A 13,412-nucleotide genomic window follows, 5' to 3' on the forward strand; every position below is an offset into this window, starting at 1 on the left:
CATGAAGGTTCAGATAGTAATGTACACGTCTACTGACCTTGGAAAAAACACTAAAGTGGTGATAAAAAATTATTTGTTGGAGCCGCCACTATCGTATAGGATGCAGAAAGCAAAACATAAATTATATTACTGTATGTATACAGTACGATGCTGTCGGAAAGTTTTCAGACCCTTTCACTTTTTTCACACTTTTGTCACATATTGTGACCTTGTGCTAAAATGTTGAAAAAATATATATCTTACCCCCCCCCCCCATTCTCCACTCAGTACCCCATAATGAGAAGGTGAAAGTAGAATTTTAGAAGTTGTTGCTGATTTATTAAAAATGTAAAAACAAAAATTTTGCTTGGACATAGGTATTCAGACTCTTTTTTGACCCTTGAAATTTATTGGGGGGTCTCCTATTCCTCTTGATCATCTTTGAGATATTTTTACACCTTGAGTCACCTTTTAGTTAGAGGGGTTGTCCGAAAGATACGACCTGTCTATGATGTCAAAAAGTATAATAAAGCAACATACTATTATAACTTTATTAGCCATACTGCACAGATCTCTTCATATCATCTGAGCGGTCTCCCTTGTAGCTGTGATATTTTGTCATATCAAAACCAAGCTATAAGGGGGAAAAGACCTGCCTGTAGAGCTCAGTGTCAGCATTGTTTAAAGGTACAGATCGGGAGAAGTGTATAAAACAATTTCTGCTGCACTGTAAGTTCCCAAGACCACAGCAGCCTCCATAATTCTTACATGGAAGAAGTGTGGATCAACCTGGACTCTTCCGGGAGCAAGCCACCCAATGAAATGAAGTAATTGGGAGGAGAAAGGCCTTGGTAAGAGAGGTGACCGAGAACATAATGATTTCTCTGGCTGAGCTCCACAGATCTTGTGTGCAGATTTGAGAAACTTTCAGAAGGTCAACCGTGAGTGCAGCCTTCACAAATTTGGGCTTTATGACAGAGTGATAAAAAAAAAAAAAAGCTTCTCCTCAATAAAGGCCTTTGAAAGGCCACCTAAAGTTTAATCATGCTGTGTGGACGTTTTTTAGCAGCTAGAACAGGGTGACTTGTCAGGTATGAGGTAAAACTAAATAGACCAAAGTACAGAGATATTATTAATGAAAACCTGATCCATAGTGCTTATCAGAAGGATAGGGGATACGTGTTTTTTTTTTTTTTTTTTACATGATACTTGTCCTTTAAGGCCGCAGATTGTGCCTGAGGTTTGCTTTCTTACCAGACAATGAACCTAAGCACCCAAGACAACACCGGACCGGAAAATGCCTGTCCACTGACGGTACCATCCAAGCTGACAAAACTTGAGGGGAATGGAGATTTAGTCTCAAAGAAGCTTTTAGACATTAAAAAGCCCTGAATAAACTTTGGAAGCCCCTAATGAATGAATGGAGTACTGGCTGTTCATGCACAATGTGCTCCATCCATTTACAAGGATGGAGGGGAAATGTCCCCTGGAATGAACTAAGCACAAGCATTTGGAAGCCCCATATGTACACTTATTCTAAAGCACATTTTAACCCATGTTCTCATGATCAGTGTGAGTCCCAGCAATTGGACCTACGGTGATCAGCTGGTTTTCCCCCTTTCTGTACATGGGGGATACATTTTTTACGGCAGTATAGAGATAGCGTTCGGCACTGCACTACATAAATGTGGCTATATGGCAAGTTCGTGTACACCTGTATCAAAGGTGGCAACTGCAGTAGATCCGGACTGGGGTGCTCAATTCTTGGAAGACAGTCTATAAGAATGCAGCAATTGAAAAGATGAATGGCACTCACCAGTCTCGTAGTATAACAAACGTGTTTTATTCCATGAAGTGCAACATAGTAATAGGCAAGGCAATGGAGGACTCGGACGCCTTCCACGCAGCAGTGATAGCTGTTTCTTGTGCAAAGCGCACAAAATAGCTATCACCGCTGCGTGGACGGCGTCCGATTCCTCCCTTGCCTTGCCTGTTACTATGTTGCACTTCATGGAATAAAACACGTTGGGGATACATTTTTGTTTGTGGGATTACCCCTTTAATATTGATAATCTATTTTAAGGATAGGCCTTTAATATTCATTCATTGGCAGGTCCAGCTCCCTGTATCATTTGAATAAATAGGGTGCATCAGCAAGCACTCCTGTCCCTTCACTGCTGTCCCTTCACCAGGCACAGCGCTGTATGATTGGTAGTGGCTGTGCCTGGTATTGCGGATGTTGACTTAAATGGGACTCTATAGAGAGCTGCACTACCATGCTCAGCCACCCAACAATGTGCCTGGTAAACAATGAAGGGACCTCCTTGCTTGCCAGACTACTGTGTCCTCATTTAGCTTATCAGGACTTTCTTTAAGATATGAAAGTCTAAGAAAACACCTCTGTGTTCACACATGACCCTTTCACATTTCCAACTAACTTTTTGATTTCAGCATCTAAAATGGGAAAAAATCATTGCTGGCTAGCTCAGGGAGCTGATTGGGATCACTGTGGAAAAATTATTGGGCCCGATCAGCCAAGAGGACAAGTGGAGGTGTCCTACTTGCCCCTGTCCATTCAGTCCTTTAAGCCTCACCTGCCTGTAGTAGTGGAGCGCCGATAACACTGATCAATGTAAATAAATACAACACAATATAAAATGGAGACAGAAAAAATGGAGATGCTGATGGTTTCACTATTTACTAACTGCTCTTTCATTGTTTTCTAGGTACATGTACCATGTTTTAACAAAGAACACCACAGTTACAGACCTCAACCGCAATTTGCTGGTTGAAACCATTCGTTCCATCACAGAGATCCTTATCTGGGGAGACCAGAATGACAGCTCAGTGTTTGAGTAAGTGCACCCTGTGAACAATCCTCCAATGCAAAGGCGTCTAACTTAATGCAAGAAATACCCACTGAAGTAATTCAAAATTGCAGGCAAGGGGAGATATCATAAAATTTATCATTAGATACACAATTTAAATATGCCACATAAATTAAATGTAAACCACTGTAGAGGAATATCGAAAATAATGCCTATATGGACAACAGCGCCAAAAGTACATGGGAACAGTCTTACTCCATCTGCTGTGTCTGTAATGTAGGTTTCAGGGTGGGCGTATCCAGTTCGGTGATGTTACAATGGGGGATCAGAAAAATATTTGTTCTTATTAAACTTACCATAATCCTAAAATCCTGTGCACAGGGTAGCATCCCTAACAAAGTCGATCCCATCAGGAACTTAAGCCTTATGCTGCTTACCCTTTTATGCCCCAACAAAGTGTTTGTTTCACTGTTAGAGTTAGGGAGTGTACACATGGTGTGGTAGCGCCAGCTCTTCAAACTCTTTCTTGCATTTGCCATGAATATTAGATTGGTCAGTGTTCGACATCCAGCACCCCCACTGATCAGCTGTTTGAAGGGGCCAATATAATGTTGGTTCATATCCTGAGGATAAGCCATTTATTTTATAAAGCTGGGTAACTCCTTTCCAACTCAGTAGAATATTTATAAAAAAAAGTAGGGACCGGTTTGGCAGATATTATCGGCCGATATTCACGATTTTGGACATTATCGGTATCGGCAATTACCTTGCTTTACGATATGTAAATAGCCGTTAACTTATACCGGAATATCGGTATAAGTTATCAGCTATCGGCCTGAAAGGTCACAGATTATCGGTATCGGCCCTAAAAAATCAGTATCGGTCGATCCCTATTAAAAAGTACCTGTCGCCAAATAAACTGCTCTCAACTACCTCAGGCAATGATCCCTAACTACTCCGAACACCCCTTCTGCCCTTAAAAACTTTTTAAAGGAGTACTCTGGTGCAGAGTACTCCTGCTCCGTTCTGCCCGGGCTTAAAAAATAAATGAAAATGGCGCTCAGCCTATTATGGGTCGAGCGCCATGTGATGCTTCGTTACACACGGTAGTATGAAGAAGATGGACCGGAGGACTGATTAGCTCTAGTGGCGCTCCGCGGGAACCCAGGAAGGTGAGAGATGGTTTATTTTCATTTTTTTTGCAGCCCGGGCAGGACGGAGCAGGAGTACTCTGCACCAGAGTACTCCTTTAAGAGCTTTAAAAAGCTGTTTATCATATCTTTATTCTTGCTCACATAGTGCAATTTCCCTGCAGGAGAAAGTGGGTGTTTCCCAGCAGGCATGACATCACTGAAGCCTGTTGCTCATTGTTGCAGCATTGTGATAAATAGAAGACCTCAAGCTCTGTGCATGTTTCAGTCTTTGTTGCTATCATTGAGGCTCTCCTGCAGCTGTCAGTCTGTGCAGCTTTCTGTGAGAATCTGTGGAGCTTTCACTTTCTGTGCAGCTGACAATCAAGCTCAGTGCAGAGAAACACTCCTTGAGTTCGGACTCCTACCAGGCCAGGAGGAGACCGAACTCACTGTATTAATTGTGGCAGGGAACAGAACAGAGCCACCTAGTGGCCGTTTTTTCTATTACATTTTCATCATATTTATGTTGATAATTTTAAAAGCAAGTGAATGGGAAAGTGTCTGCTGATTACACAAGGAACACTAAATATTAAGTTTTATTTGGTGTAAGGTACTCTTTAAATCTGCAACACCTTGTGTTCTATTTGAGTTAATACTAAAGTTTGACTTTTCTGGGTTTTGTGTGAACTCTTATGTTACAGCTTCTTTCTGGAGAAAAACATGTTTGTCTTCTTCCTAAACATACTTCGACAGAAATCCGGCCGTTACGTCTGCGGGCAGCTTCTTCAGACACTGAACATGCTGTTTGAGAATATAAATCATGAAACCTCTTTATGTAAGTTACTCTTCTGACAATGCAAGATGATACACAGTGCACAATGTAATACAAATACTATCTGACTTACTATATGTAGAATGTGAAGTCGGGAGTATATACTGGAGATAATGGAGTTTTCTGATTCTTAAAAGTAAGCTACACACACGAACAGTAGTTGCTGAATGGGAAATGCAACATCATTCTGCCTGGCCAGAGTACCCACTGCCACTGCCCTATTCCCTCCCCGTCCCCGGTTTTATAGCTATATGTCCCGCCGCTGCCACTGCCAGATTCCCTCCTTGTCCCCGGTTTTATAGTTAAATATCCCGCCGCCACTGCCCAATTCCCTCCCCGTCCTCGGTGTTATAGTTACATGTGCCCTGGGGACTGCGGTCCTTCATGCTCCGGCGGTCTCCTGATCTGTCACTGTGCGCTGCGTAGTGACGAGTGACGTCCTCAGCACAACATCACTTGTCAGTCAGTGCGTGGCGCACAGTGACAGGTCAGGAGGCCGCCGGAGCATGAAGGACAGCAGTCCCCAGGGCACATGTAACTATAAAACCGGGGACGGGGAGGGAATTGGGCAGTGACGGCTGCGGGATATTTAACTATAAAACCGGGAACGGGGATGGAATTGGGCCGTGGCGGCAGGATATTTAACTATAAAACCGGTGACGGGGTGGGAATAGAGCAGCGGCACTCTGGCCCCACAGAAGCCACTGCACGTCAATGATTTAAAGCTTTAAATCATTGAACTGCAGAAGCCGCCAGAAACAGTTTATCGAGGTACACCTGCACACACACGCACCCTCATTTTTCCAAGGATATTTTGGTAAAAAAAAACTTTTTTACCAAAATTTCCTTGGAAAAATGAGGGTGCGTGTTATAGGCCGACCCCCGATAAATACGGGTAGTGTTAAATTACTAAACATTAAGGGAGAGATTTATCAAAACCTGTCTAGAGGAAAAGTTGCCCATAGTAACCAATCAGATCACTTCTTTCATTTTTAACAAGACCTCTGCAAAATTAAAGAAGCAATCTGATTGGTTGCTATGGGCAACTGGGTAACTTTTTCTTTGCACAGATTTTGATAAATCTCCTGCTAAGGGTATGTTACATAGTTACATAGTTAGTATGGTTGAAAAAAGACATACGTCCATCAAGTCCAACCAGGGAATTGAAGTGAAGGGTGTAAGGGGATAAGGGGAGGGGATATAGTTTTATAATTCTGCATAAGCATTCATGTTATTTTGTTGTGCACATTGCATATTTTTCCAATACTGAGGATTGCATGGAATTTCTGCAACTAATTTGTCTCTCTTGACTCTATTTTGTATTTTTATCATTTACACAGCCGAGATCCATACATGGAGACTAATCCACAAAGGGCATTCCTCTACCTACTTTCTGTGTGGAATATACTAGGATTAAGTGACATATCTTACACCAACAAAAGTTAAATGTTTAAATGGTGCCTGTTCCCATTAAAAACAAAGGGGAGCCTACTGTGTGTGTTTTTTGGCACACATTATGGTGCGTGAAGCAAGTCAAAATGTTCGCTGAAAAATTGGACCTCATGCTGAGGCTGTGTTCATACAATGGAATTTCCATGCGGAATTCCAGAGCAACAGAGTCCATTGATTTCAATGGGATTCTACTGCGCTGTTCAAGTAGCAGAATTTCCAGGCCAGAAACCTTTGGCGCAGAAATTCAAATACCGGTGTCAGCTGAAAGAATAGTCATGTTTATTCTTTCTGCGGAAAATGCATTGCCGTCTACGAGATGGCGCATTTCCGAGCAGTGCTAGCGCCGGTATGTTCTGCTGTCCAGGGTGCCTCCAGCTGTTGCAAAACTACAACTCCAAACACTCCTGGAATGTTGCAATTTTTATGTTGAGAAGTAAATGTACAGCAGTGATAGGTCCACACTGTATTTCTGCTCCCATTTATTGTATCCGTCAGCATTCCGCTGAAAACGAACGTATACTGTAAATGGGAACAGCAGACCCATTCTCATTTATGGCCGAACAGAGACACCTCGTGACTCCTTTTGGGACTTTTTTGAGTCCACCTAAAATAGCAGATGTGTTAGGTGACTCTGCTCAGCTATAGAAGTAAATGGAGTTTGCTGCTCCCGTTAACAGTATATGTCAGCATCCCGTTTTTTGCAGGATGCCGACAGATATGATTAATGGGGGCAAAAACTTAGTGTGAACCAAGCCTAAGACACCTAAAATGTCTAACAGTGAGTTGCACTAATTTTATCATGCCATACCCTCTTTGGCTAACCTTATGGTTGAACCGGATATCATTTATTTTAATTTTTTTTTTTTTACTTAAGTATGTACGCTTCAGTGCTCCGGCTTCACAGGATGACTCTCTATATAGACCAGTGTTTCATAACTAGGGTGCCTCCAGGTTTTGCAAAACTAGGAAGGCTGTACGGGCATGCTGGGGGTTGTAGTTTTACAACAGCTGTAGGCACCTTGGTTGGGAAACACTGGTCTAAGGGGTGTAGCTCACCTGTGAATTCTGTGATTTTGATAATCTTGGACACTGCAATGTATATCTCTTATATATTGTCCTTGTCTTTCTCCCACCAGATTATTTGCTGTCTAATAATCATGTAAATTCCATCATTGTTCACAAGTTTGACTTTTCTGATGAGGAGATCATGGGATATTACATCTGCTTCCTAAAGACGCTTTCTGTGAAACTCAACAGCCATACTGTCCATTTCTTCTACAATGAGGTGAGAACACTGTAGTACATGAACACCTCCCCACACCTACCAGTAAATCCCTGAAGGGTAGTTCCTACATCTAAGTAATGTTATGTACATAAATGGGATTGCTAGTATTCCACCTTGTTTGCCAGCAGGAGATCAGCTTTAACGCATACCTGTCATATCCCAGAAAACAAAAAAAATGTTTCTATGTTACTCACTAGGTTATGCAGATGCTTTACATGTCTTTTTTATGTGTCGAGCTCAAGATCATGATCCGCACAGTTTCTAAGTAAAGAATAGGTTTTCAATCTCTGGAGGTGCTTGCTGGCTTTACATAAACAGTTTTTACTGAAAACGACGAGTGCCACCTCATCTGCTTTTTTCGCTAAATATCGCCTTAGGTAAACAACAACAAAGACGGGGTTTCAAATGGCTGGAGGTGCTCAACCCCAAATGCAATTGTGCATTTATGCTGGAGGAGCAGATCCTGCCCTTGCAGTCCTTTGCTATGGGCGATCCCCAGCATAAAAATGCATACAATGGGGGATGCCTGCAGCAGATTACAAGTGCCACAATAGAATCCTTCATGACTCCGCCCCGTGTGACATCACGTCCCTCCCCCCTCAATGGAAGTCTATGGGAGGGGACGTGGCGGCCGTCCCCAGCAGCGGGACCCCCGCGATCAGACATCTTATCCCCTATCCAAAGGATAGTGGATAAGATGTCTGATCGCGGGGGTCCCACCGCTGGGGACGGCTGTCACATCCCCTCCCATAGAGATAAGATGTATTCGGGCCGGAGTACCCCTTTAATGACATACTCAGTTATAGATAGGGTTATTGCTGCATTCATTACAGTTCATGCAATATCCCATAAGCTTCCATCAAGTATCCCATAAGCTGTCTTTCACTTTCTGACAAAACAAAATATTGTGTGTGTGGTCAGCTTCAGTATAGTAGTGTGCTCTGAAGTACCATCACATGATGGCAGTAAGCGCTACTTTTCTGCAACGTTGGCTCAAGAACTGAAATGAACACCCATCATCCTTTCTAGATGTCCATTTATACACGCAGATTTGATTTGCTTTGTTTTTTTCTTTTTACAAATATTTCATCCTGTTAATTGCTGTTGGGCAACAGATATCTCACTTTATCTGTATTCTCCAGTCTGGCCATGTTTAGGTTTTAAGTTTGTTGTCTTTGGATTCAGTGGGTGACTGACTGAAAAACTCCCACCACTGCCCTCTGTTTAGTTCAATTGGAGAGCCAAAAAAGAAAAAAAAAAGGGAACCTAACGTAATCCACAGCATCGAGATTTCATATAAACGTGTTCTTCATTCATCCCTGCTCTCTGTATAGTTTATTTTATTCATCAATGGCTTCAACTTTAAAGCATTACTGTCATTAAAAAAATATATAAATAAAAAAAAATTTAAAAAAACAACAACTTTAGATATGTTACCCAGTTATGTTAAAAGCTTTGATTGCACTGGGTCCCACTACTGAGCCACTCTGCAATTGCTAGTTATAAGCCGGGGAAGTGCACACTTCACTCCTTGGCCTGCAGAAAGATCCAACCTTTTCTCTCCTTAGACTTATGGAGAGAAAAGGTCAGATATGACTGACAGACGGGGAGAGAGGGACATGTTACTACGCACTTAAAACTCCTAGGACCCGGTGCGATCATGACTTTTGACTGTCTAAACAACATGTCAAAGTTCACATTGCTGTTGTGCTCTGTCCCGAACGGTCCCAAAAACAGGTTGGAGCACAATGGACTTCACCAGGTTACCACCGGGTCCCGATGGATCCCACTGACTTAAATGGGGTCCGTTGGGGATCTGGTAATTTACCAGAGTTTAGTGGAATTCCAACGGACTTGCAGACAGAGCTCTTTATAACTGAGCCCAGAGGCAATGTGAATGAGCCCTTACTTTTTAAGTTTTATCAGTCACCTAGTATAAACCCAGTATAAGCTTAAATGGGCACTGTCAGATGTAAAAACTTTATATGTTGTACATCTTGGCAGAACTATAGTTTTTCTAATATACTTCTTTTTTTTTTTTTTTTAAATCACATTTTATTAAAGAAAATTGCCTTTGAAAATCCCACCACAAGGGGTCCCCATACTTCCTCGGACACTCGGAGTGCTACAGAGTGCTACAGAAGCATGATAGTGTCCAAGGGTCATGGACACGAGATGGCTGATTGACAAGGCTGCAGGAGGAACACAGCCTGTAGCAACACTGCTGTAACACAGTTTTACCAAACATGTGTCTCCAGCTGTTGCAAAACTACAACTCCAAGCATGCCTGGACAGTCAAAGGATGTCTGGGCATGCTGGGAATCGTAAATGGGCAAAAGCTGTAGGCACACAGCTGAAGGCCACACTGCTGCAAAAAAGAGTTATCCAAACACAAGTCCCAGTATTACGGGATTGCAAATGTATGATAAACATGAATGACATAGGAAGATGTAAGGTATCCACTCACCATATTGTATTTGGTGGTAGAGTACAGGCAATCTCCAATAATCATGGTGTGTGTGTTTAGCATAAAATCAGAGAGGAAAGGGTTACAGAGCAGGGCTGCCAGGCTGGCTCCCCCAGAGCAGTGAGTTAGCAGAGTGAGGGAGGGGAGGAGTCATCATAGTTCAGGCAAGAGAAGGGCACGACCCCTCCCTTTGGTGAAATTAAAAAGACATTGAGCAGCATTAATATGCAATTTTTTTAGTAAAATATAGGTGATCTAAACATAAAAATTACATGTACATGATCAGGATGAGGTACCAAGTAACATATAACAGTTTCGTTCTTTTGTGGGATCTGACAGGTATGCTAAGCTTCATATAGACATTAACCTGTTAAGGACCAAGGGCGTACCTGTACGTCCTGGTTCCTTTCCCTTTCTATAACGCGGGGCCACACGTCATAGCAGGTCGGGCCCGGGCTCTATCAACAGCCGGGACCCGTGGTTAATAGCACATGGCACTGATCGTGGTGCCGCGCACTATTAACCCTTTAGACGTGGTGTTCAAAGTTGATCGCCGCATCTAAAGTTAAACTAAACTACCCCCGGCTAGCTCAGGGGGCTGTTTGGGACTGCCCCAGAGAAATCGGGGCATCCCGAACAGCTGTAGGACACGAGGAGGGTCTCCTTACCAGCCTTCTGGTGTCCAATCGCCGAATGACTGCTCAGTGCCTGAGATCCAGGCATGAGCAGTCAAGCGGCAGAATCATTTATCAATGTAAAAGATCAGTGTGTGCAGTGTTATAGCCCCCTATGGGGCAAAAAATGGGGCAAAAGTGGGGAAAAAAAGAATAAAAATCATTTAACCCCTTTCCTAATAAAAGTTTGAATCACCCCCCTTTTCCCATAAAAAACAAAAAACTAAAACTGTTTAAATAAAAATAAACATGTGGTATCGCCATGTAGGGATGTAAGAAAAAATCTCTTTGCGCGATTATCGCGATTTTTCACTTGCCAATACTGAATCGATTCAAAATATTTTTGAATCAATTCTTTTAGTGATGTGGAATTTGTATCTTCTTACGCCCAAACAGCATGTCCCGGGCATCAGGAGATACAAGTTCCACATTTTGTCAGCCGGATCTGACGCAGCGTCGCTCTGGGTTTATGGAGCGGGCTCCGACTCGTGCCCGCTCCATACTCTGCGGCCCCCGGTTGATTTCAGTATCCGGGGGCCGCTGATGCATCACCGCCGCTAATATCCAGCATGCGGTGCTCTCCAGTGTGTATGGAGTGGGCTCCTGACTCGTGCCCGCTCCATACTCTGCAGCCCCCGGCTGTTCTCAGTAGCCGGGGGCTGATGCTAATAGCCAGCATTCGTCGATCGCCGCGGCTGGCTATTAACCCTTTAAATCACAGCTGTCAAAGCTGACAGCGGCGTCTAAAGGGATTTGTGAATGCTCCCTGGTGGGCTAGTGGGGTGGATCGCCCCCCCGCAGCGCGATCGCGAGCGAGCGATCCACAATGGAGGTAGCCGGAGGGCTTACCTCTGCTTCCCTGCTCTCCGTGGCTCTGTCATTGATAGAGCCTGGCTGGACCAGGCTCTATCAATGGATCGCAGATCAATGGAGTTCAATAGAACTCTATTCAGCTGTCTGAGGAATCTAATGATTCCTAAAAGACTAATAAAGTGTATAAAAAAATAAAATAAAAATAAAGTTTTAATAAAAGTGTAAAAGACATTGTTTTTTAGACAGAATCGGGATATATCGCGATGTATTGTCACCTAGACGGTATCGCGATATATATCGGGATATATTGAATCGCCACACTGGTATCGCGATTCGAATCGTATCGCCAAATTCTTGGCGATTCACACCCCTATCGCCGTGTGCGAAAATGTCCGAATTATAAAAATATATCGTTAATTAAACCGCACGGTCAATGGCGTATTCCCCAAAAAATTCTAAATTCCAAAATAGCGTATTTTTGGTCACTTTTTATATCATGAAAAAATTTATAAAAAGCGATCAAAAAGTCAGATCAAAACAAAAACTAAAAACTTCAGATCACGGCGTAAAAAATGAGCCGTCATAATGCACCGTACGCGAAAAAATAAAAAAGTTATAGGGGTCAGAAGATGACAATTTTAAACGTATACATTTTCCTGCATGTAGTTATGATTTTTTCCAGAAGTACGACAAAATCAAACCTATATAAGTAGGGGATCATTTTAATCGTGGACCTACAGAATAGAGATTAGGTGTCATTTTTACCGAAATATGTACTGTGTAGAAACGGAAGCCCCCAAAATTTTACAAAATCGTGTTTTTTCTTCAATTTTGCCGTTTCGTAGATTTTTGGGTAAAATGACTGACATTTTTACAAAGTAGAATTGCTGGTGCAAAAAATAAGCCATCATATGGATTTTTAGGTGCAAAATTGAAAGAGTTTTGATTTTTTAAAGGTAAGTAGGAAAAAATGAAAGTGGAAAAACCCCTGGTCCTTAAGGGGTTAAGTTAGGCCGATCTATGTCTTCCACATCATCTGCTGGCAGAGAGAGAGAGAGTTGGTGTCCCATACGGATTACTTTGTTAGGCATAACAAAAACTTCTTGTTTGACCAACATTCCTCTCATTTATGTTGCCACTCTTAGTAAGAATGTTATCTTCACATTATCGAAAGACCTGGCTGACTTAAAGGGGTTCTCCGGTGCTTAGACATCTTATCCCCTATCCAAAGGATAGGGGATATGATGCCTGATCGCGGGAGTCCCGCCGCTGGGGACCCCCGGGATCATGCACGCGGCACCCCGTTTGTAATCAGTCTGATTACGGACGACCACAAGGCCGGTGACGTGTGACGTCACGCTCCGCCCCTCAATGCAAACCTATGGGAGGGGGTGTGACAGCTATCCGCCCCCTCCCGTGGGCTCGCATTGAGGGTTGGAGCGTGACGTCACATGCCGCCGGCCTTGTGGTCGTCCGTGATCAGACCCGGATGGAACACGCTCCGAGGACTGATTACAAACGGGGTGCCGCGTGCATGATCCCGGGGGTCCCCAGCAGCGGGACTCCTGCGATCAGACATCTTATCCCCTATCCTTGAATAGGGGATAAAATGTCTAAGCACCGGAGTACCCCTTTAAATCCGATCCTTGGAATCTCAGGTGTGTGAATACTGTCATCCAAATGAAATCTGCTGAGGAAAATCTAATGCAGTGGTCTTAAACTGTGGCCCTCCAGATGTTACATAGTTCATAAGTTTGAAAAAAGATCAGAGTCCATCAAGTTCAACCTATAACCCTAACGAGTCCCTACTGAGTTGATCCAGAGGAAGGCAGAAAACCCACATACTACAGGTAAAGGTTCCTTCCCGACTCCAAATATGGCATCAGAATAAATCCCTGTATCAACCTTCTGTCCCTATAAATCTAGTATACAGAACAAGTGATGTTATT

At 43.1% G+C, this 13,412-nt stretch overlaps 1 protein-coding gene across 5 annotated transcripts in view; it reads left to right on the forward strand.

Annotated features, from left to right (window-relative positions):
* Nucleotides 1-13,412, forward strand: part of CLEC16A (C-type lectin domain containing 16A) — a 318,383-nt gene that overhangs the window by 12,961 nt on the left and 292,010 nt on the right. For all 5 annotated transcript variants that reach the window (XM_056536465.1, XM_056536467.1, XM_056536468.1 and 2 more), the window contains exons 2-4: nucleotides 2,706-2,834; nucleotides 4,642-4,775; nucleotides 7,361-7,509. In XM_056536465.1, the coding sequence (XP_056392440.1) occupies nucleotides 2,706-2,834; nucleotides 4,642-4,775; nucleotides 7,361-7,509 (412 nt within the window). The remainder of the gene's footprint in view (nucleotides 1-2,705; nucleotides 2,835-4,641; nucleotides 4,776-7,360; nucleotides 7,510-13,412) is intronic.

The sequence above is a fragment of the Hyla sarda genome, chromosome 8 (genome assembly GCF_029499605.1).
Source record: "Hyla sarda isolate aHylSar1 chromosome 8, aHylSar1.hap1, whole genome shotgun sequence".
NCBI classification, from domain to species: Eukaryota; Metazoa; Chordata; class Amphibia; order Anura; family Hylidae; genus Hyla; species Hyla sarda.